Source organism: Gavia stellata, chromosome 11 (assembly GCF_030936135.1).
Source record: "Gavia stellata isolate bGavSte3 chromosome 11, bGavSte3.hap2, whole genome shotgun sequence".
In the NCBI taxonomy this organism is placed as follows: domain Eukaryota; kingdom Metazoa; phylum Chordata; class Aves; order Gaviiformes; family Gaviidae; genus Gavia; species Gavia stellata.
Genome location: NC_082604.1, coordinates 20,441,772 through 20,465,954, shown reverse-complemented (window position 1 = coordinate 20,465,954; position 24,183 = coordinate 20,441,772). Strand labels below are relative to the sequence as shown.

Genomic DNA, 24,183 nt, shown 5'->3' with positions numbered 1-24,183 from the left:
CCCTGAGCACCGATCAACAAGTGGGATGGCTTGGGCTGGTGTGGCAGATGGACGGAGTTACTGCCTCCAAGCGCCTGCCCAGTTCTGCTGCACAGACATCTCAGCTGCCTGTCAGCTCCTGAATTGTGCAGGTTGCAGCATAACACTTCAGGATAAACTTACCAGTGTAATACTGCTCTAATGTGCTGTGCTTTATGAGGCTGCAGTTCAAGAATTATTGGCAAGAAGTTCAGACATCTTTGCAGCAGGGCTGAGACAAGTAATGACAAGTGATAATTTTGGCACATACTGGTCAGGCAGACCCTGTATGACCTCAGCTGGGTAATCTTCTCTTATTTGTATACACAGCCACTGGAAACTAGAAAATTTTCTAAAAATACTGCCTTCAGAGTGAGAGTCACATATTACCACTGTGTCCTTGCAAAGGGCTTAGTAGAAAAAAACAAGAACTTACGAAGTGTAACCCTGATACCGGATTGGTGAGAACTTGCTTGTGAATGGAAGTCACACTTAGACTTGCCCTGAGACTTCAGCATGCACAGTGTTCCCACAAGGCTTTCACTGAGCTCTGATTTAACAGCGTTGTCTGTAACTGTGAACCTCTGGTTTATTCAGTTGAAGGTCGTATTACTGGACTCACCTATTTTAGTAAATCTAAATGCTGTCTTTAAGAAACCTGATGGATTTTCTGTGGGATAGTGATACTGCTCACTTTAAGCTATTTTTAGGCATCTGACTTTGGTGGTCTGAATTGCCTCCTTTGTTGGTAATACAAAGAATTTAGGCTCCTCACTTTGGTCCTCTGGACTACATCTAAATTAGATGCTAAGAATAGCCTAAAGTAGATGGTGTGAGTTCTCACCTTCCCACCTTAAAGAAGTCACTTCCAGAAATATTCATTAGCTTTAAACACATGATGTCATCCCACTTAAAAATGTGGCTTCAGGGCAGTGAGATTGCCAGGTAGAAGTTAAAAATCCTGTGACTTCTCTACTTGCTACACACATTTGGAAGTACAAGGGCACCTCAGATACGTTGGTATCCTCTGTGTGGCTTTCTTCTGGAAATCAGGAAAGTGGCAAACACAATGACAAACAATCCCAGGATACTCAGGCCCACCGCGATGGGAGCTGCTTTGCTGTTTTTATCAGCAAAGCATTCTTCTTCTGAAAGTAAAAGGAGATCAGAGAATGTGCTATATCAGAACACCATACTGCTAGACTATACATCTATATTCCAGAAAAGTTAGCAAATACAAGCCAGAAGTTCTCAAAATCTTGTTTTCTTTTTTTTTTCTTTCTTTTTCCTGAGCTGTACTTAATACATTTTTATCTGTGGTGAATCTTATCTCAAGAAAACAATACTTGCCCCTTTTGAAATAGCTACATGCTTCACTGGAGAATGACTCTGCTCTTTCATGTCTGCAGTAATTGTTTAACCATCAAGATCAGTACATACACAGCAGGAGGCTTTCTTGCTGATATCAGATGTGGAGCATCACACTACAAAGTGCAAGTCTAAAAATAAAGAGCAATATGCATCCTGCATGGACAAAAAATGCTCCAGTGTGGCATCTAATTGCTTCTGCCCAGTAAAAAGGATCAGGCCAAAGAAGGGAGCCCATAGTCCAGCACATCATTAGCACAGCAAGGATCCTAATTAAGTCAGTGTTTCCTAAGAAAAATCAATTTCTAATTGTTCTTTGTGTTTAATTCAGAGTATTTGTGGATAATTGTGGCTAACTCACAACCTCAAAAGATTAGGAAGGCAGAAGCCTTGGACTTAGTCCAGGGGGTTGCTTTAGCAGTACCATTGTAATTTTATTGTACATATGATGACATCAGGAAAGGTTTTGACACAAATAATATCTTTTAAGAACCATCCAAAGATATATTCACTCCAAACATACCTCTTAGCTACAGAGGGGGCAAATCCTGACTTCCTTAGCCAGTCCCTACCCAAGTGAATATTCAAGCCATCCTCTGATTAAATGGATACTCATTACTTACAAATGAACTTCCAGATTGGGGTAAATTGGTGTCTTCCTATGGAGAGACTGCACCATCTAGGTGACTGACATAAATGGATTATTTACCCAAGTCACAATGGCAGGATCAGTCTCAAATTTACAATACAACAAGTGTAGCAACATTTTCCCTCTGATATGTAGAAATGGTCCTTCTTTGGGCTCCAGGGAAAGAAAGGCCTCTAGCATGATGCTTTGAGTGGCACCTGAGTAGCTAACTATCCTCAAAGTAGGGTAGCTTGATCAGCTAAACCCCACAGTATATCCCAGCTCAGCAGTGAATCCAGTTTATACCCAGGGTATGAGGGAGATCCAACACCCTCTGCCCCTTTCATTCCATGTGACTATTCCAAGGCAGATTTCAACAGTGCTCTAAGACAAAAGCCTCTGTTGTTATTGTCTAATTCTGATGACTACACTGGCACAGATTGTAGCTTAGCTTGGGCTTTTCCCCAATGGGAATCTTCATGCTGACAGTGGGCAGTTAGCCCAGGGAGCATGTGGAGTGCATAACATCATGTCACAGCTCCAGAGCCTCCACACGGCACTCCCCAAAATCCAACCCTTTTCTCCTCTGACCCAGCTGGTGATTTCATGAGATGCAATGCCACAAAGCCAAAGGCATCAGCATTCTGCTAGATGCTGCCTTTTAAAAGCTTTGTCTGATTAATGTAACCTGCTGTTAAGGAAGTGAGCTGAAAAGTATTTGCATTTGAGTATTGCAAAAGCCAGAGATGTTTGAACTGGCCATTTTGCTTTGATGAAACCTTGGGCTATGAACTCCAGAAATTGTTTCTGATATAGTGAAGTGCAGTTCAAAAGACACTTTTACAGTTTTCCAGACTCAAACAGGCCAAGCTATTGATGTAACACTGCTGTAGTCTGTACAAAATTGTAAGGAACCTGAAACCAATGATCATTAGTGCTTTCTTTTTCTTCCCCTTTTAAAGATAAGCAAATCAGGAGAAACAGAAGTGAAACTACCAGTCTGGAGAAACCTGAGTGGAGGAGGCTGGTGATGTGTATAGTCATTCCTTCACTGTCTTTCAAAATCTGCATACACAGCAGAGGTACGTAACAGTTTCACAAGTATTTCATGGCCACTGGGGAATTATTTCAGAGGTGGTAGCTGCTTTCTCAGCCCTTTGATTAAGAGCAAAACTAATTTACTTTTGTATATGGTATTGATTAGCAGAGATGAGCCTGACCTTGAAGAGAGAGAGAGAGTCTTTCTAAGCTCTGTTTCTGCTAGTGGTGAGGCCATGCCAAAAGCCATAACTGAACTCACTCATTGCACAAAATCGAATGGGAATGTGGGAACCAGATGGGATCCCATAAGTTGTTGCAGCTCAGTTTTATCCCATGAAAAAAATCTTCATAAGAATGAGAGCATAGATTTGATTCTCAGTGTGGCTTTCAAGAACTTAAAGAAAAGTACGCAGAAAAAGTGCCCATGTCTTTAAAATGCCCCAATTACTGTTTCCCATTATATTCTTTTTAGAATAAGAAAGGCAGCCAAAATGGTGAACTACCAAAAGAAAAATCAGTCAAACAAACAGACCCAAACTGAGTCAAAAGACAGATCTAAAGTAAAAAAAATAATACAGGGGCAATATTTTGTAAGCATGCAGGAAGTCAAATGTCAGACAAAGGGAATGTTTTATTAGTGCATCTGAAGGGCTGGAGAGCTGATAAGCCTATCTGTTCACCTGAGTTCTTGTATGGAAACACCCTGAGAAGAAGTCACAGAAATGTGAAGATGTACAATTTGAAAGAGACCACAGTGTACCATCTAGTCCACCTCTCTGCTTTTTGTAGGACCTTTCATGCATCTCATAAGAAGTAAGGCAACGGACCGTGACAGTGTCTGTACTGTGGGACACGGGAGTTTCTTGGTGCACCAGCAGTCCTGGACCCCACACCCTGGCCAGGTCCTGGCTGCATCGCTGAACAAGAAACAAGGACGACAACATCTCATTTCCCTGTGGAAGGAACCCCAGGTGTGGGTGTAGGGAGGAAGTTGTGATGAGCCCCAATACATTCTTTCAGTGTGGGCAATCCAGGAATCAGGAGAGTCAGTACTGGTCTGTCCCTGTCTTTTACTAAGCTACATGGTTGCCTCTTTACGGCTGTACTCAAGAAAAGACAAATTGCAGAGATGAGCATCACATTTAATTCTGAAACTATGGAGCATGCCAATCGTGCTCCTTCTCAGGAGTGCATTTTATCATGTCTAGACACAGCTGCTCTGAAAGTATCATCCTGCATTCACAAATATCCCTTATTAGTTGGCAGTTTTGCTGCTGCAGCTGTGGGACATCATGAGTGTCAGGAGCCTTTCAAAATAGCTAAAAACTGACTATATCGAGAACAGTGACCTTGAACTGAACTGTACATACTGGGGGTGTGGGCAATGCAATGGTGGTGAACACAGCTCCGCTTGCTCTGGGAGAAAATGGGTGAAGTATAAAATGGTGGCTGTAGAGTTGAACATTTTTAATGAGAAGGTGAAACAGAAGGGATTGAATGTAGGAGGGAAAGATACTTTTCCATCTTCCATAGCTATTAGCACTGTGTTGAAAATGACTCAGAAAAGGGTGAGAACACAGCAGTGAGCAGGTTACAGTATTTGGGAGCTATTAGAAACCTGTGATTTAACAGGTATAATAGGATCACCTATATGGTTATAATCTAGCAGAAGGAGATACCTCAGGCTACCAGAGTGCTGACATGTAGATCTTGGAAGGGTGGAAAAGGTATCCTTCTACTTACCTCTTCCAAACTGGTTACCGACAATATCAAACGCCTGCAGCTGCATATTAACAAAGAGTAGCTGGAAGTTCTTCTCCAAGCCGAAGGTTTGCTTGCTGGCACACTTAAAGGAATTCCCCAGCTTTGTTGTAAACAGCTTCTCATGTATGGCTGCATAGTAAAGCATACCTGGAGGCCATAAAGAGGGAGACAAACAAGAATCCACACTAACTCTGTTGGAACCAACATCTTTCTGAAATAAAATGGAGGATACCCGCTGCTTTGGCAGAGCAGCAGTCACAGATGTGACTAAAGCACGGACATTTCCTCTATAATGTATCAGTTACATTTCTTCTATGTTTAAATAAGTGCTTTAGTTATCAATGGGCAACTCAGCTGAGCTTGGGTCTGAAAAAGTAGCTAAAATTTCAGATGCTTCTTCAAATCATACTTTAACAATCTGAGTCTGCGAGAGGGGGTTAGGATTCTCGCAGGAGCAGACAACTGGCTTAGGGCTCCAGCACGGCTAATTCCAGACAAAACAGAGATACCGCCTCTAGCATGGGAATTTGACATATCTAGTCCATATTGCTTTACATATTAAATATGTTTTTGAAGACATTTCAGTGTCACAGTACTTTACAGAAAATATGGCTCAAGTTCAAAGCATGAAAAGATCTTGTAACTTGGGCATATCGTGGATGCAGATCCTCCTTGGAAAGCAGATACACCAGTTTAAGACAAAATCATCCACATCACTAACTCTGCATCATTGTATCTCAACCACATCTGCCAGCATACTCCTGATCCTTTTCAGTCAAAATCAGTACACCAGTGTGTACTGATACAGTTAATTCAGTAATTTTTATCTTAGAAAAAGATACAGGCTTGCTCACTGCAAAAATACTGCTGGTGGACTGTGAAATGACAACATCTGGCAGAGAGGAATTTACAAACAGCCAGGGAGAGCAATGTCTCTTGCCAGCACCACTGTGGAGGACTCAAAGTATATTTGAGGATTTTAAAATTGATGGTTAAGCCAATTAGTTTGTATTTGCTGCAATTTGCACTTAGCAATGCACAGGAAAACTTGTTTAGACTGAGAACATCCCTAGCAGACATGTCCTCTGGATCAGCTTTTCTTTTACTTTAATTGCTGTAGATCAGAAAAGGCTCCTCTTGAGTGAATAAAAGTACTCATCAGTGACAAGAAAAATAGGCACTGAGGTTCCAAAAAGGAGAATATTGTGACTCAGTGCTATTAGGACACACCTGGTCGAGCACATGATTGTTTTTTCTTCTTTCAGGGACAAAAGTCAATCCAAATACTTATGAGTAACAAACGGAGAAGTGACATAATAGAGACGTTAACCTGTCACAGATTTGATATATTGGGAAGAATTTGTGCAAAATTAATGTCAGAGAAAAACTGAAGTGATGGCTCAGAATTTTTGTCTCTGACCTAAGTGATGTTCTCTTAGCATTTCTTGGGGGCTAGTGTCCAGGACAGCTCCTGACTTCAAATGGCAAGAAGCAGGGCCACATAAGAAAAAGAAAATCCAATCCCTGGAGAAGAGCACAGACAAGGTCTAGGGTTTCAGGATGGTTTGAAGAACCTCAGTCTGGGTCCAGTTCTTATTTTTGCCAAACCAAAATGTCAGACACGCCTCCTCTCCATATTGGTGTACTTGAAATCTGGATCCAACTCTGCATTTCTGTGATCCAGCTACTGTATTCCTTTAGTTTGCTTATTAGATTGGAAAGACACATCCAACTGAACTGGAGTCACAGCATTTTTGTGTGTTTGCAGATAAAAACTTTGAGGACTGCTTTGTATCTTAAATTTAGGTTTGAAGTAATCTCTATTCTGAAAGAGTCATGAAAGGCAGGGAACTTTTTTGAGGACAAAAGGAAAATTGAAAAATTCTGATGAAACTGCAGCCCAGTCCCTTCTCTTCCATTTTCATGCCATAAGATTTAGGTGAATGACATGTTCAAAGCATGAAAAAATGCATAATTTGCAAAATCCAGTGTTTTAAAGATATGAAAGCCTATCCCACACCCAGAACAGTTTGATATGAAATTAAGACAGCGTATAATCACTGACCTTCAGAAGATAACTGTAATCTGGTCTCAATTTTACTGACATAGTACGTTGGAGCTTGCTGCAAAAGAAGATATATCTTTATTTGTAATACATCCTCATATTTGTGAAAAAAATACAGTTCACCACAGCAAAATGGTCACAAAGAATTTTCCAAAGAAACACATTTTAAAGCATCACCTTCAAGACCCAAGAACCGACTTGCTTCGATGTATTGCTTTTTCTTTTCTATATTACTCCACCTAATAGATAAGAGGCTGCTGTAATGCAGCAATCTCAGCTACATCACCAGTTCTGCTCAGTTCAGTGATTTTACACACACCACTCAAGCTAGACAGTTGTGTGATACTTGCAGTAACTAAAAGTAAGAGGGAGTTAAGCAAATATTATATGTTGCACAAATTAACAAGCATGTGATATGGCCATTTTATTTTTATTCACCTGTTCCACTTTCATTGAGAGTCCCCACAGTGGTCTAATGAGTAATCCTGCACTGAATTAATCCATGCTGACCTGCAGCCCAGCTGCTTGCAGGCCCTAAGCCAACACCTTTAGAAGTATTCAGGACTCTCGGCACTGCAGTGTACTTTATGCATAGATGCCCTTCATGTGAGCAAACTGCAGAAAGCAGCTGTGCTTCTGTGTTCATCGTTGTTTTGAACTGGTAGAGGTCAGCAACATGCTGAGAGACGGGAGCTCATCTCACACTAGTACCACTCATTTCCTATTTTGTCTACCAACAGCAGTCACTACAAAGGGGAAAACAGCAAACTGCATGTGTCTGTGTAAGGGAGAAAAAACTGTTCTTTCCACCCTGCAGACACCGTTGATGCTGTCTGAGTGTTTTTCATATGCTTACAGACTGCTAACAGGGAAAGCACCTGGTACAGCAGCACAGAGCAAAATTTCCAGCTGACTGTCCTGCCTGCATGTGCCCTAAAACCCTGGTACAACCTGAACGCTATCCTCCCCAGGACTGTCACAAGGTGAGAACCAGCCCTAGGAGCTTTTCCCCGGTAGCGTTGTTGGACTATAATGTGAGTCTTTATGTAGCAGCCCTACTATTCATTTTAATTCCAGCTGTGAGCACACAGGGACTGGTGAGTGCAGCTGGTGGATAAATGGCAGCAGACATGAATGTCTCCTGTGCACTCAGTTTTAATATCATGCAGTTTAAAAGCTGGTAGGATGGATTGGGAAAGTTTAAGAAAGAAATACACCAGAGAAGAGGTTCTCAGCATTATTGCTACTTAAACACATGAATAGGTCAAATGTTACCCTTTTTTTGGCAGCAGCGCTATGTTCTGTTTGGCCACAGTGAATAACTTTGCTTGGGGAAAACACCTGCTCCTACTTCACGTCTTGTGGGTTGATTACAAAACTTCCTTTTTCGAGTTCTTTGCAAAAGGTGGCTGGCAGTGGTGAGTACTGAGCCAGCCCCCACCTCCAGCTACCCCACACCAGCACTGCAGCCCCGGGGCCTGATCCAGCTCCTCTTTCACTGGTGAAAATCAGAAGTGCCATCACTGGAGCGCTCCTGGTTCAAAGCATTTAGAGAGACTATGGGGGGCCAAACACATAAAAAACAGCAGCAAAACGATTTCTTATTAACTTGAATTTCAAAGAAGTCTAAGCCAAGCCCTGCTACGCTCTTAAGGCTTATCTTTAAGTGAGGGTAGGATTGTTTAATGCTGTGCCAATAACCACCTTTTTCAAGGCAAGACAGGTTAAGTACCTCCTAAAGGTTCACATCACTCTCCTGGGCACTGCTGCCAGCTGGGGCTTTCATGGGTACTTGAATCACCAGACCTTTTCTAAGGATCCTTGTAACACAGAAAATGCTCCTCTTGTTGCAGGAAGCATACATTTAAAGCAAACACTCATGGTCTGAACTGAGCCTTTGTTTTAAAACAGCTCCTTGATTTTTTACCTCACTTTTCCTCTGTAGCTTTAAGAAAACTTTCTGCCATAAACTAAAATCAAGATGATTATTAATTGAAATCTTTTCTCTGCTTAACCATGAATGACTCAGGTGTGGTATAATTTGCTGTTGCCTCTTGGACTTTCTATGGAAAGAACTGATTAACCATTGTTAATTGTCTTAATTGTCACTAATTTGAGCTTGGAACCAGGCTGTAAGATTGACATTTTGGCTTGATTAATAGAAGGATAGAGATCAGCAGTGATGGCCAGATGCAGCTCTGAACTGCTATGGAGCTCCAGGACATGGCCTTAATGCATGTACACTCAGAGTTTTATGGGATCCAACCCATGCCGTATTCCTCCCTGCCCGTTAATGACTTTATACACAGTATTAACTTCTGTCTTTAGCCCTGCTGGCATCACTGCCCAGCCCTTAATAGCTTCCAGAGAAATGGTACTGTGTGCTGCCTCCCAAAATGTGTAAACTGTAAATGTCTGAGGAAGCAAGAGGATGGCTGCACTCAGCAATTTTCTCCTGTGGTTGTAATATCAGCAGCACTCATGGTAGCTTATGTTAAAGACACATACAATGCAGTCCCAGTGGGGAACATGGTATCAACAGACACAATGTCAAAAAGAAAGCTCATTTTCCCACTATGTAAGCAGGGCCTCTCTCTTGCCCAAGTTTCTGTATGTACTTATAAGTTTCCATGGAGTGGTGCATTTTAAGGGCACTTATCTACAATTTTGTTGTTGTAGTTCACTTGTTTGGAATTTTCCACTCAGAAACTAGGTGAAATTAGTCCCCTTCAGCTGTGGATGTGCCATGGCTCCTGGGCACTTAGAACTGCACAGGCTACCCTTTGGATTTAACAACCACAGCTGGCTTTTGGCTGGGCAGTTGTGATACTTGGCATTTATGGGAAACAAATGACTAACCTCACTTGCATTCAGGTGGTCCCTGAGACACCATTTCGTAAAAACAACTTGATATCATGAGTCAGAGCACACAGACCTCGTTCCTGCGCAGGGACTCCAGTCCCAAACCCATTCCCTCTGTCCCGCTCCAATGCAAACAGCAGACCTGGCCTTCCCTCCCACTAGATTTTTACCTATGTAAAAATGAGATACAGATTTTGTTTGGGGCTATTTCTAGACTTGGTGTCGCTAGACTGGTAGCTTTAACACTGTTCCCTAGCACTTTGTATCAAAGGATGGCAAGGCACTGTACTTACCCTTCATTGCACATACAAACCTTTCCAAATTGAAAGTTCAAACAGACAAGACCTGATTTGTCATGGAATTTAGCCCTGCTCTGAGCAGGGAGGTGGACCAGGTGGCCTCCAAAGGTCTTTTGCAACCTGAATTAATCTGTGGTTCTATGATTCTAGCCTCTTGGGAAAGACAGGAGTAATAGTGCCTTATATACAGGTGGAAAACTAGCATAGAGATGGATGAAATACCTTTTCCCACAGCACAAGCTGGATCAAAGGCAGCCTAAGTTCCAGCTCCCCAATCCTAAACACTTCTTCCCTCTAAATGCAACAATTACCTTTACAAAGGTGAAGTTTATAAACCCTCCACTGAAAGTTATGTTCAGCTCAGACTGCACCGTCCCACAGCTGCCAGATGTCTGTGTCGCATTGGGGTTGACAGCCATGTATTCCATCTGCTTCTGTGGAGAGAAGAGACATTGCAGGGCTGCTGATGAAGAGGAGGGGAGAAACTTAAGAAACACACAAGATTTACAGCTGGGTTTTGGGTGTTTTTTTTCCAGACAGGTTCTGTGTGGCTGAACGAACAGGCCAGTGGTGGTGGCAGCCTCATTGCTGTCTGCCAGGGTCATTCCCTGCTCATAAACCAGCACTAGCACTTGTCTGACACAGCACTGAGCTCTTCCAGTGCGTTAATCTGCTCATTCGGTGAACTGATATGATTCAGAGCAGGGTCAGATGAGCACGAGTGGTAATTTAAAAAGAGGGAGCAGTGGGAACTAGTGCCTGAAGGCAGAGGAACGATCAAGACAGGGGCAGGGAGGTGTTAGATTGGCTTCAACATGTGTTGCTCCTCGTACCACTCCAGCCTCCTCCTTATGTCCTGCACAGTTCATCCCTAGCATCAGCCAAGCCATGTTGTAGTCTGAAAGGAGAGCTCTGCAGCCCTGAATACACAGTTTGGCTTCTTCAGTCTTATCTCAAACACTTTTGTAATAAATAACTCGCTGTGGTCTGGTGAGGTTGAGGATAATGGTCCCTGCCTGGCTTTTGCCAGGACAAGGGATGAAAATTACTTTCACCGACATGAGATACTCATCCCATGTTAGAAATATTCAGACCTCAGGCAAGAATATTTGGATTTCTAGTGGGGATGGCTCGAGGCATATGAACTCCAGAGCCTGAGAACGTAACCCCACATATTGTATTAATGGGGGTTACAAAACCTTAATTCTGAGGGACATAATCACCATTTCAAGTTCTATGACATTTTTTGCTGAATCATTCACAGTGGGTCACTGCTAGGAGAGGGTACCAGCTCCCCAGGATCCCTGCTCTGTTCCAGCCTGGCAGTTCCTGTGATCCTAAAATCACCACGTGTCAGCATCAAGACAACCCACCTCTGAATCCAAGTCTGTGAATTGATAATTTCTTGCTTTCACTGCAACACACAATGTCAACCCCTTCACTGAGGTCAATTCAGATTTCAACTAGTCTCCCACTCTGGGAAACACAAATAACACTGAAGCCTGACCTACCCTCCCAGGTATTGCTGCCACAGATACATTGCTGAAATAAGGAAGCACCTGTATGTCTCACTAACAGCATCATACAAGCCAAAGCACAGCAGCTGTACTGAGGCACAGAAAAGGCCTTAGACTGGAAGAAAACCACTTATTTTTATCGTACAAGCTAACTTCTAAAAATTGCTTTGAAAGAAGAAGAATAAATTCCAGCTAATGAAGAAATAGTCATTACAAAGCACAGCCCTGTAGTGCTTTCACCTCACCTTCTGTGTATTTTGAGCTATCAGCTGCAAGCCCATGACCGCTTTGACGCAAGTCCTGTTCCCACTGGAAATGGTGTATGTGCCAGTGGGGATGGGAGAAGGCCGTGGTGCAAGAGTGGGTCTCACTGTTGTCGTAGTAGATGGGATGGTTGTTTGAGTCCCTGGGCGAATGCTTGTTGTGTTGGTCATAGTTGTGGCTGTCGGACTTTTAGGCACTGTTGTTTGATTTCCTGACCCTGTGGTGGGCTTTACAGTTTGCATGGTGGTGGCTGTAGTAGTTATGGAAGAAGCTGTCATATGTGTATTTGGCGTTGTATGATTTACGGTTGTGTTTGTGGCTGCTGCTGTCATTTCTGTGATTACATGTGTTGTGGCTTGCATGATTGAGGACATAGGATGTAGGGTTGTGTTCTTCACTGCAGGTGTAACCGTTTCCCTTGCCTGGGTTGTAGCCTGACCAGTTGCAGTTGTGTTGTCTGCTGATGTTGTGGATACCACCGTGGGAGATATCTGGCCAGTTACTTGTGTGGTGGTTGCTCCTGCCTGGGCTGTTGTGTGATGGCCTGGTGCTGTTACCTGACGCTGGCCTGTTGTCTGCATAGTTGTTCTATGGTTTATGGGTGTTGTTTTAAGAGAGCCTGTGCTGTTAAAATGAACTTCGGTGCCTTCATGGGGTGAAGAATGATAAAGGGAAAGTGGCTGAGCAGAAGTAGCCGTATGGTGGAAGGTTGTGGTTTCTGAAGACAGTTCGACCCCCAGGGCCACTTCAGCAAAGCAGGAGGAAAATGCTGCAAAGAAACACATAAGTCAGTAGTCTAGAAACCTTTAACATTTCTGTTGATACCCACAACATAACTGCTTCATACCCACATACCCACAAGTCCTTCTATGACCAGGTGACCCACCTAGTGGATGAAGGAAAGGCTGTGGATGTTGTCTACTTGGACTTTAGTAAAGCCTTTGACACTGTCTCCCACAGTATTCTCCTGGAGAAGCTGGCGGCTCATAGCTTAGACAGGTGCACTCTTTGCTGGGTAAAAAACTGGCTGCACAGCTGAACCCAGAGAGTCGTGGTGAATGGAGTTAAATCCAGTTGGCAGCCGGTCACAAATGGAGTCCCCCAGGGCTCAGTTTTGGGGCCAGTCTTGTTTAATATCTTATCGACGATCTGGATGAGGGGATCGAGTGCTCCCTCAGCAAGTTTGCAGAGGACACCAAGTTGGGCGGGACTGTTGATCTGCTCAAGGGTAGGAAGGCTCCGCAGAGGGATCTGGACAGGCTGGATCGATGGGCCGAGCCCAATTGTATGAGGTTCAACAAGGCCAAGTGCCGGGTCCTGCACTTGGGTCACAACAACCCCACGCAACGCGACAGGCTGGAGGATGAGTGGCTGGAAAGCTGCGCTGCAGAAAAGGACCTGGGGGTGTTGATTGACACCCGACTGAATATGAGCCAGCAGTGTGCCCAGGGGGCCAAGAAGGCCAACGGCATCCTGGCCTGTATCAGAAATAGTGTGGGCAGCAGGAGTAGGGAGGTGATCGTGCCCCTGTACTCGGCACTTGGTGAGGCTGCACCTCGAATCCTGTGCTCGGTTTTGGGCCCCTCACAACAAGAAGGACATTGAGGTGCTGGAGCGTGTCCAGAGAAGGGCAGCGAAGCTGGTGAGGGGTCTGGAGCACAAGTCTTATGAGGAGCAACTGAGGGAACTGGGCTTGTTCAGTCTGGAGAGGAGGAGGCTGAGGGGAGACCTTATCGCTCTCTACAATTACCTGAAAGGGGGTTGCAGAGAGGTGGGTGTTGGTCTCTTCTCCCAAGTGACAAGCGACAGGACAAGAGGAAGTGGCCTCAAGTTGCGCCAGGGGAGGTTTAGGCTGGATATTAGGAAAAATTTCTTTACTGAGACAGTGGTGAAGCATTGGAACAGGCTGCCCAGGGAAGTGACGGAGTCACCATCACTGGAGGTGTTCAAGGAACGTGTAGACGTGGCATTGCGGGACATGGTTTAATGGGCATGGTGGTGTTGGTTGATGGTTTGACTTGATGATCTTACAGATCTTTTCCAATCTTAGTGATTCTGTGATAACTGCCCTGATTTTGTTATCAAATGGGTGATATGTTTTCAGTCTTCATTTGGCTTCAGTCATGATAGGAGAGTGAAAGCAGACATGCTGTAGAACTATCCATAACTTTTCACCACTCCCCCAATTTTCACACCTCCGAATATACCCATTGCAGTAGAAGCACTTTGGCTCCCAGCTCCCCACACGCTGCTTTTACTGCTGAAGAAGCCAGAGGATGACAGAGGTGTGAACAGACCTTGCACAATCCCCAGGCAGCACAAGAATTCCCGTGCAGGCAGTAGTACAGCGAGATTTTCTAGAAGAAAATTATCCAGATCTAAGGAAGATGCAGTGGATGCCTGGGTGTAACAGGTGAAGGGGTGGTTGGTTACTTACCAAGAAAGCATGGGGAAAGAGAGCACTTTTTGTGTGTGAAGGAAGTGAGGTAGCATAATGGTCTTATAGTGATTCAGAATAGCCTGGGAAACCATTCTGGGAGACAGGGAAATTCCAGTTATTTATTTATGGTGATGTTGTAGCTATGCCAACTTGAACCCTCAAGTTCTTCCTCCTGGGAAGTACCCAAGGGGATGCTCCAAACAAGGAAAGACCAGCCCTTTTAGTGATGCTCCTTCAGCAATGAGAAACAAATTTCAGGGTACAGCATCCAGAGGCTTTTTGGACCACATCTAAAAATAGTCAAGCACCAAAATTATGCTTCCATCTAATAACATTTACAGAAACATGTCCCTTGCAGAACTGAAAAGAAAATATCTGGTTCCTGAATGTAAATAACAAAGTGAAGAAAAGTGTAAATAATGACATGAAGAAAAAAGTACATTATAGAATAGATGAAGGTCACAAGTCTTCTGCTTGACTCTTTGATTGTAAGTATGCAACAAGACAAGGTCAAGCTAAAAGAAATCATAAATCACTGACATATATGTGTTCCTTGATGTGCATGAAGCTTCAGGTGTTTTACTGCCTAGATTATCTGGAGGACAGAGATGAATTCTCCAGTTTGGAGACAGAAGGGGCCCAAAAGTCCAAGACAGCTCATATTTCTAGCAGTACAGTTCCACAGAGAATGCCACAACAAGTTATCTGAGAAGTTAATTGTACCCTGGTTCTTCCAAAGAAATTTGTTATTAATTGGTGTCAAAGGTTTGTGGCAGGCACATTGCTGAGTTTTGGATTTTAGGATCGATTAAGGCCAGAGGCACATTCAGAGTGGAAATGGCTGAAATCTCACAAGCTCATCTTCCTTTCATTTATCTATTTTCAGTCAGCATGAACAGAGATCTGCAACAATAGCTGAATTCACAAAATCTCACCATTTTAGGATACATACAGACTACATCAGAATAATAAAACCTACTGGGTTTTGAATCAAATTCAAGATCAAAACCAAAGAAATGAGAACAGATGTATAGATCTCAACCCACACTTCAATTTTCCCTTAAAATGGCTATGAAAGAGAAGAGCAGAAGTGGAGATATATACTCTATATTCCTAAAATTGCCTGGGTTTCACCTCTGTGCTGTGCGGAATATACTTGACTGCCATCATAGCCGTTTTCATCAAAGACACAACTTGGTACAGTTGAAAAGCCACAAAAATGACAGGACAGATCCCTCTGATTGTGAATTTTATCAGAAGGAACCTAAAAATGCTGTAATTAATGTAATACTTTAGTTCATTTTCTCACTTTCCCCTAGACTTTACCACACCTGCTGCCAGAGCTGAAAAGCAGATAACTTATCTCATTCTCTGTGCGCCAGTGGAAAATCAGAGCAGTTGCCATATACCAGCTATAGGTAGTTGCATCTAAGTGTATTGGCACGATAAAAAAAAAAAGAAGTTGCGATTTTCACTCTTTTTTCCCCTATAAGATTGCAAAACAACCCATATTTAAATTTACACAAGTCTTAAATAGTACTTCTTAGTTTTTAGTTAACAGATTGGTTTCGATTACCTACCAGATAACACTTGTCTTACAGACATGGAGAGAAACATAATTTCACTAATATTTGGATGCCACCCATAGCTTTCAAATGAAACTTCATTTTCCCCGAAAGAGCATTTCAACTTAACTATTTTTCTCTAGAGAAACATTCATCCTGACAGAGTCACTGAGGGGTAAAGTCAGGAATGTCTTTGGGGTGGCCCATGGCTCGTGCTCACCAGGTGACCCCCCAGACTGCTCCCCCAGCCTCCCACGGCTCTCCCCAGCATTTTGGAGCCTCTGTCAGGGCATGGTCACGCTGCTAAACCTGTTAGTTTGGGTTGTCTTCTCAAAAGGCATTTGGCCACGAGCTCCCAGGGATGGGTAAGGATTGCTCTCCGGTTGCCCCTAAAGGTCTTGGCTCCTCTTGGGTGGCTGTTGGAGGTAGTTCGGTAGCTCTGCTGTGCAAAGGGGCAGGTGGGCCCACGGGGTGCCCAGCCTATCCTCCAACTAAGGCCTGGGAGGCTTCACCGCATCTCCCTCAGCATTGCAGCATTGCTGCCTGGGGAGCCTGGCACAGCCCGGCAAAGGAGCTGCCTGCACGGCTCCCCCACCACAGCCCTTTTCATTGCTCTGCCGGCAAAAGGGGCCACTGAGCAACAATGAATTGCAGCTCTGCATCCCCCTATTAGTCTCTGTTTCTTTTTTCTATGAGGCCATCTCAAAACTTCAACGACCAACATTTTGCTCAAGAGACGGGTGCTCCCTGGGGTTTATCCTCCTGGAACAAGCAGCTGCAATCCCCTCCTCTCACCTCAGCTTCAAAGTTGTGTGTTACAAATGCTGAGGGCTGCGTTTCTGCCCAGCCAGCCTCCATGCAACGCTTCAGAACAAAACTCTCAGAAAAGGATCAGGGCAGCTCTCAGAAATTTGCTGTCCCCAATCTGGACTTGGAGATGCCATTTTCATGCTTCGGTGACTGGGGAGGTTCAGTCAATGCCAGCAAAGGAACATCACTGCTCTGCTCCCAGGCATTACAGTGGGAAGCGGAGCACTCAGTGCCATGATCTGGCTGTGACATTTCTCAACCTGCTGTCCTGTAAGGAAGTGGGTGAAAAAACCCTCTTGCTGGGGATTTTTCCTCCTTCTCGTCTAACCACACACTCATGCTGCTCAGCCAGCCAGCAGGTTTGTTCCGCTTTATGCTGCCCAGAAGAAATGCCTGTGTTTAGCTGACTGGTTTTATGTGGACACAAAAACCTGACCCAGCTCCTACAATCACTGAAAACATTCTCGCCATCTCCAGCTGCTCTGGTTCGAGTCCTTGAGGAACTAGAAAAGCACCAAGATTTTCTGAGAGGTTTTGGTACTGTCACAGTTTCCCTCCAGCACAGGAGCAGTTTCTTAAACCACCAACCCATCAGACTTTATCCCTTAAACTCTAATTATGTTTAATTCCCTGTCTGCACAGAAAGACTTGACTTTGCAGCATTAATAAAACATCACAACAAATTACTAAAGGAATGATCAAAAATGGATAAAGAAACAATTTCTTCCTGGTCAAAGGCATCCTTGCTGACCACTGAGCTATTGGTGTTATTTTTCTCAGTCTGATCTTGGTCTCCTTTCGTGTATAAGTTTTGGGGCTACTTCAGCAGACTCTGGCTATGAAGCGGGTGTGGGAAAGCAGAGTAGGTATGGCCAGAGCTGCTTGTGGTCGAGTCCCCGAGCTGTTTTCCTGCTCACAGAGCTGGGAGGGGGACGAGGGTTGTTACCTGTGTCATCCCTGTGTGCCGATGGCAAAACACACTGCAGAAATCCTGTGCCCTACCAGCGAGCTCAAACCTTTAGCCATTCCACAGATTAAATCATGCTCTGTTCTTCTTCACCTGGCAGATTTTGTACTGCTGCAGGTGTTGAGGGATGACTTAACATGCTAGGACACGTCCTTGACCAGGCTGGCTCCACAGATTTTCACAGAGAAGCATTAAGCGTTGAATGGTGACTTTGATCTGGTTTGTCGTTGAGCTAAGCCCCAGCCTGCCTCTGCCCTCCCTCCCCAAGCCCCCCACCTCACTCTTGCTTCCCTGATCATGCTCTGCATCTCACAATGCAGACAAATGACTCAAGCGACACTTCCTTAGTTTTTCTTCTGCTTGACTCACTCAAGACCTTCAGTCAGTTCTACTGGTCTGGGAATTATTTTTAGTTAAGAAAAGCAAGCCCAAAAAAGCCTGCTTCTAATACTGTTTTGAGCTAACTCCATCACACAGTCAGAGTTTATGTCACCACAGAGGGCAAGGGAAAATACACAGGAAAACATCAGGCTAAGTCTATACCAGCTGCAATTAAATGTAGTTATAGTTATTTCTTAGCAGTGGGACTTTATTAAAAGCACCCTCAGTGTTAGGAACAAAACTATTTGATGTTTTCAATCTGTTAGGTTCTGTCCTGACTGCGAGGAAACAAAACCAGCATAGTCTATCTCATTTTTCTGATAGACATGATGGAGGATGTTACTCACCACAGGTGAAGGTTAGCAAGATGAACTGCCGTGCGCTCCTCCCCATGGCCAGCACAGCTGCAGGTTTGAGAGATGCTGCTTCTCACCGTGGAGCGGGTGGAAAGGAAATCAAGGTTTCCTGGGGACTGAAAAGTTTCACTTGATGCAGGGAGTGCTCAGTCACATGGCTGGAAAGGAGGTGGAGAGAGAGAGGGAGACCGATGCTTCTTGTCTGTAAACTACCACAGAAGGAAATAAATGATGGTTAGGAAAGAAAGTGAAAACAGAAAGGACTGCGGGGGTAACCATGGTGAGGACAGGCTCTCACTTTGCAGCTGAGACCTGGGGCTCTGCAAGGCGCCTCTGTCCAGTTTTGATAACTCTGTGCAGACTGCAGCCGCATGCCAGTGGAGGGTTAAGACCTGTAAATCAGTACTTTCCCTTGTATTCTATAAAAAAGTGCTTTCGTTAGGGCCAAACTCTTTCTTTTATGTTAAGGCACAGAAGAGAGAGGTGTGATCTTGAGCCACCTCTGCAGAGTGCCTACTAAAAGCGAGACAGGGCTGAGCAAAGCCCCAAAAGGGCTCTGGTCCCAGCTGGGGACTCTTGGCAGCCTTTGCTGGCTGGTTCAGTCCTGCTCCAAGGACTGAGTTTGTTGAAGGTGGATCAGGCGAGGTGGCTCACCATTAGTGTTGTGTCCAAAAAAACCCTCAGCAAGTAACAATGACCCACCTCTGGCTCGTGAAGTGCCTCCTGCAAACCACGCCAAGCTGGGACAGGAGCTGCACAGGCAGGTCCTGGCATCCATAGCCACGCGCCAAAGTTCTGCAACAGGAGAGCGTTACGCCTGCTCACGTGTGCGGCTGGATTTCCAGCCCTGGGCCTTTGCCATGGGGCCTGCTTGGTGTGGGGGGAACAAAGCAAGCCCCACACCTGGGATCTGGTGTCATCCTGATTCTTCATTTTATCATACTGGTATTGCACTGCAGTAACATGATAAGGCCAATGACTTGAAAACTCAAGTGAGGTGAAGTTTGCCCTCAGAAATCTGAATACTGGCTGAAATTACTTCCAATTTATTTTGCTCTCTATATTTGTGTTGTGTTTCTACATTCTCATTTTTACCTCCTTGCCCTTCTGCATGATCCACAACATGCATTTGGGTTAATTAGTGCTCCCTAATAAACCACTGGTAGCCAAAGGTATGCAGATACCTTGGGGGTAACTATAATAAAGTTATCCAACAACTTCCTTGCCTTATGGCTGCAGCATTAGCATACACAACTCTGAACTGTCTGTGTGAACCTTTGCAGTCTCCTACGAGTCCCAGGGATTCAGGAACAGGACTAAGGGAGATGGGTAAAGGGAAAAACCCACTTTGTGCCTTCTGTGACATGTGTGTTGGACAAATAAAGTTACATTGGAGAGATGGGTAGATTTTTTTTCAGCTGTGATGATGTGCCTTTACTGACACTCATTTATTTTGAGTAGAAAGAAAGCTCATTTGTGTTGTTACTTCATACAGAGACATCAACCACAATGTTTTGTACTAGTTATAATTTTTATAAATTTCAAACAAAGTGTGGTTCTACACAGGTCAGAATGGCCTAATTACAGGAAGTTCATTTGCACACTTTTTTTCTTGTAATAAATTCATACATTCTGTCTTGACTGGAAAAAAAGGACAGGTAATTCTGTGCTCTTTCCCTGCCTGATTATCTCTCATCAGTCACAATATACAAATACATCATTATCAACACCATGGAAAATATGTAAGAAAAACAAACTGTACCAATTCACAGCTGGGGAGAGGAAATCTTAGCAGCTATTTAAGCTCCAGCTGCAAGAAGAAATACACAATTTGGCTCTTTTTTCTTCTTTTTCTTATATATTTCTAATCATATATATATTTGAAGTCATATATTTTTGGAAAGGAAGCACATGGCCTTTCTCATACCCAATCCTCTTTGAAATCTCAGAGTCTAAGAAAATTATGGATAATAAAATGGCTTTTCATCACATACACAACCAGAATATAAGACACACGCACAGCTTTGTTGTCACTGGCAAGAAAAGCCAGTGTTCAGACATGGTTTGGCCGCAGCCATTTATGATGCTGACAACAACCATTGGTCTGATTCTCCACCCAGTGGGGTTAGACGTGAGAGAAGGAGAGGATCAGGCCTGATTACATTTTGGCCTGGTTTACTAGAAAAGCAAGACTTGCATATCATGGCAACTGCCTGTCTATCTGTCATTACCGCCAGTAAGGAAGGTGTCTGTTGCCCAACTACACCCGACTGAGCAGAGGACAGAGTTTCAAGGATGTGAAGTTTCTGCAAGTCTCACAGAAGCTGGCAGCAGAGCAGAGGGAGGAGATCCAAGTCAAAACCTCAGCCTGGAGGGCAGGTCTCGCTAGTCCGGGCCCGGACTGGGAACAGCCAGGCAGCTGGCACAGACTCGCTGGTCAAGCAGCAAGGGCAGCAATGCTCAACCACGAGTGCTGCTACAGCATAGATTTACCTTGGACCTTGTCTCCTCTACAACTGAAACTTAGTGGCAACCATTACTTTTAAATTACTTTCTGGTCACTATATCATCTCTAAACAACACTGAAATGAAATCCGTATTTTGAAACTATGATTCTTGGGTCCATCTACCTGAAAATGATGGTGTCAAAGACCTACAGAGTAAGTATACCTTAATGTACACATTAGTCTTGCTGAACATTACTAAATCATATTCTAGACTGTACATGGAGAGTCATTCCCTTAATTATCACCTTGCTTGACAGAAATACACTAATTAAAAGACTATCCTGTCTACTATTAAAAAAAAAAAGTCATCAAGCTTTTGTCTCGTCAGCAAAGTCAGGTTACTTCTTGTGGGCTGCTCTCAGACTTGTCAGCAGCCCAATCTGTCATTGAACTTCATTAGTTAAAAAAGCAAACCCAGCAATGTGGCACTGTCTCACTTCCATTTGCACCACAGGCATCAACCAGGCAAAGGGCCCCGGTTACTCCCAAGCAGCAGCTGCAATGTTTGCAGTATGGTCTGAGTTTGGAACATGGAGACAGAAACAGGCAGCTGCCTTTGGATTGCCGGCACTGCAAGAAGCTTAAAGACACAACTAATGGTCGTGGGCTCCCTGCTCAGGTTCAGTAGTGTTGGAGGATAGCTGTGATACAGCCAGCTCCCAAAGACCACTGAGACCAGAGTGCTGTGCCACTGCTGCACACAGCCATGGGGCAGTGAGTTACTTGCCCTCCTCAGAACATGCATGGTGCAGGAGTGACTCAAACTTTGGTCCAACAGGATAAAACATGAGATTTTGGGGAAAAAAAAAAAATGTTTTCAAAAGCAAAATAGGGAGGAGAATTGTTATAATCCAGCCCATACCTTTGCAGTTGTCATGACGAGATGGTGAGCTGGGAGACGAGACACTTCTGCAGCAATCCTCTTCCCCATTCCAGCTCTAGACTACCCCACAGGATGCCACCACTGACACTCATGGAGGGCACAGCAGGACATATAGTGTTGAATGCTTTGCTCTCCCCTGGAGGGTCCCCGATTTCTGCATACGTGCTAAAATTTAGCATCAGAATTCGACACATGGGAAATCCGATAGCTCCCATTTTACAGGAAGATATCGAGGCACCAGGAGATATAGGACTAGCACACTGTCACCCTGCACATAGCAGAGGTAGGAAATGGACTGGCAATACCTGATTTTCCATCCTCAGTTCAGAGACTTCCCACTGCCATTTCACCACTAGAATGAGATTCCTCCAGAGAAACTCCGGAGTGCAGGTTTGTATCTTTCCAGATGTCAGTAGTCACCAATCCTAGTTTTGGCAGTTTCATATACCCCTTCCCCATCTCTCTCACACACACACAAGCTTACTATATTTATTAATGTGCAATCAAAGCTCCCTACCCCTTTCCTCTCCTATGCTTAGGGCAGGGGTAGACAGAAGCACTGTTATCAGGCTGTGCAAAAATTACTGAAAGTAATACAGAAACTAAAATGAACTCATTTTAGGGAGAGGATATAAAAATTGCACTACAAGAAAACATCACTGTATATTTCCTTGGGGGACTGAAAGGAGTCAATTCTTCCCTCAAGATGCTCATAACTACAGTACACTAACAGGATTCATGTTTCTGAGAGCCTATGTGTCATTTTTAAGGTAAATAACTAGCACAAAACAGACAAGCTTTTATCTCTGTAGGACAAAATTAGGTTCCAAAAAGATGCAGAACTCTCAGGTCCTTTAGTCATGAATGGAAAATGCCAGAAATCACAGAGTTTAGATACTGAGGGTTAGAAGAACCATATGAATTAACCACGACAGTGCAACTCATAATTAACCAATAAGCCTTCACAGGCAAACAAAATCTGAATAAGCCTTTACGTACTCCAAGAGTTTTGCTTGAATGGGACTATCTACCTGCTTCACAGCTATCCTGACTCACACACTAAGGTATTTGCAATGCCAGCCTCCACTGAGACACAAAGGAAAACATTTGGGTCCCTGCAAAGACAATAGCAGAAATGATACAGACTCCTACTATTTTGCTCAGAGGCTCCATTACTAAAAAGTGGGTTTGGGGTTTGCTTCATCTCCATTTTTAGTGCTTTCATCCCATTTGTTATTTACATAGAGCACCACTAGTCTCAGGCTTAAACAAAAAATCCCTAATAGTGAAAGCCACTCACTCTTGAGCTTCCAGGGTCATTTTTACCAGGCTGATCTTTGCCTGTTTGCAACCCTTAGTCAATACTTCTCTTTACTAAAGTATTAGCAGCTTTTGTGGGACCTAAGACCCAATTACCATCAAAATGCTTTTATGTCTTAACAGTTGCTCTGAATGAGCTAATGGCTTGTATAGGAATAATAACATCTGTAATCACTTTATATTATACATTACATTGTTATGTGGCAGAGATTTGGTACAGTCCTCTAATCAAATGTCCTGGAAAGAAGTATTTAACAACAACACTTTATCCACTCATTGGAGCATCTAATGCTCACTGCCTATTTGCAATGCTTAAGTATATTCCAAATGGGGGATGAAATGTATCTACTCCATAGCCCAGCACACAAAGAAAGCATGCAGTCTACTCAAACATATGACATTAAATGGCATTCAATTGAATTCTCGGCACCAAATGCAAAGGATTGTGATCCAGCAACCACAGACTGCAGAGGGGGCAGAGGGGGCAGAGGATTACTTATATTGTAAAAGGAGTTCAAAATGTTCTTTGTCACAGTAGCTGTCACACGTCTTTGCTTCCCTGCTAAGCCCTACACCTCCACCTCATAGCCAGGAGTTGCCATCCGCATTATCCCAACATAATTCTGTATGCAGCAGGTCATTCACTGTGCCATTGCAAAAGTAGTCACGTCATTGCTGTGCAAAGCCTCTCTGATGGTCCAGGTCAGAAGTTTCCTTTCCACAGGCACCCTAAAATGGGATGGTTTTGGTGTTGACCATCAGCAAAAAGTGCATATTTGTGATGTATCAGCTGGAATTAAGGAGGATGGAGAAGGCACAGCCAGAGGCAAGCAAATGGAAAAACCTCCAGGCGACCCCATGGTAGAGCAAGAACTCATAACTGTGCATGTGTCCCTCTGCAGTAACTCGGTGTTCAAGCAAAGTTGCCAAAAGGTGCGTGCATAGTAACTCTTCAGCTCTGCTGTTGACCTAATTTAGGTCATGTCTTCTGAAACAGTTTGATAATCAATGCGAGAAGCATTTTCCTCCTCTAATACTGAAGATGGGTGTTGATGCTTTCTGGATGTTTAATGCTCCTTTCAAGTTTGTTTTCCCAGCTTGATGGGTGGACAGCAGAGCTCTCATCTG

The 24,183-nt window shown here is 43.9% G+C and overlaps 1 protein-coding gene across 1 annotated transcript; it reads right to left on the bottom strand.

Annotated features, from left to right (window-relative positions):
* Nucleotides 1-1,026: 1,026 nt before the first annotated feature.
* On the bottom strand, nucleotides 1,027-18,382 carry LAMP3 (lysosomal associated membrane protein 3). The gene is made up of 6 exons (XM_059822925.1): nucleotides 18,337-18,382; nucleotides 11,808-12,595; nucleotides 10,357-10,479; nucleotides 6,885-6,942; nucleotides 4,799-4,966; nucleotides 1,027-1,166 (listed from the first exon to the last, which is right to left on the bottom strand). The coding sequence occupies exons 1-6, from the start codon at nucleotides 18,380-18,382 to the stop codon at nucleotides 1,027-1,029; spliced, it is 1,323 nt and encodes a 440-aa protein (XP_059678908.1).
* Nucleotides 18,383-24,183: the final 5,801 nt, after the last annotated feature.

Bases quoted from the DNA above. Each gene is read 5' to 3' on its own strand.
- LAMP3 (XM_059822925.1), bottom strand. From the start codon at position 18,382: ATGGGGAGGAGCGCACGGCAGTTCATCTTGCTAACCTTCACCTGTG. The intron at 6,943-10,356 runs GTAATTGTTGCA...CTTCTTTTGCAG, and splicing joins TAAACTTCACCTTTGTAAAG to CAAGCTCCAACGTACTATGT. The intron at 4,967-6,884 runs GTCAGTGATTAT...TATGGCCTCCAG, and splicing joins ATTACAGTTATCTTCTGAAG to GTATGCTTTACTATGCAGCC.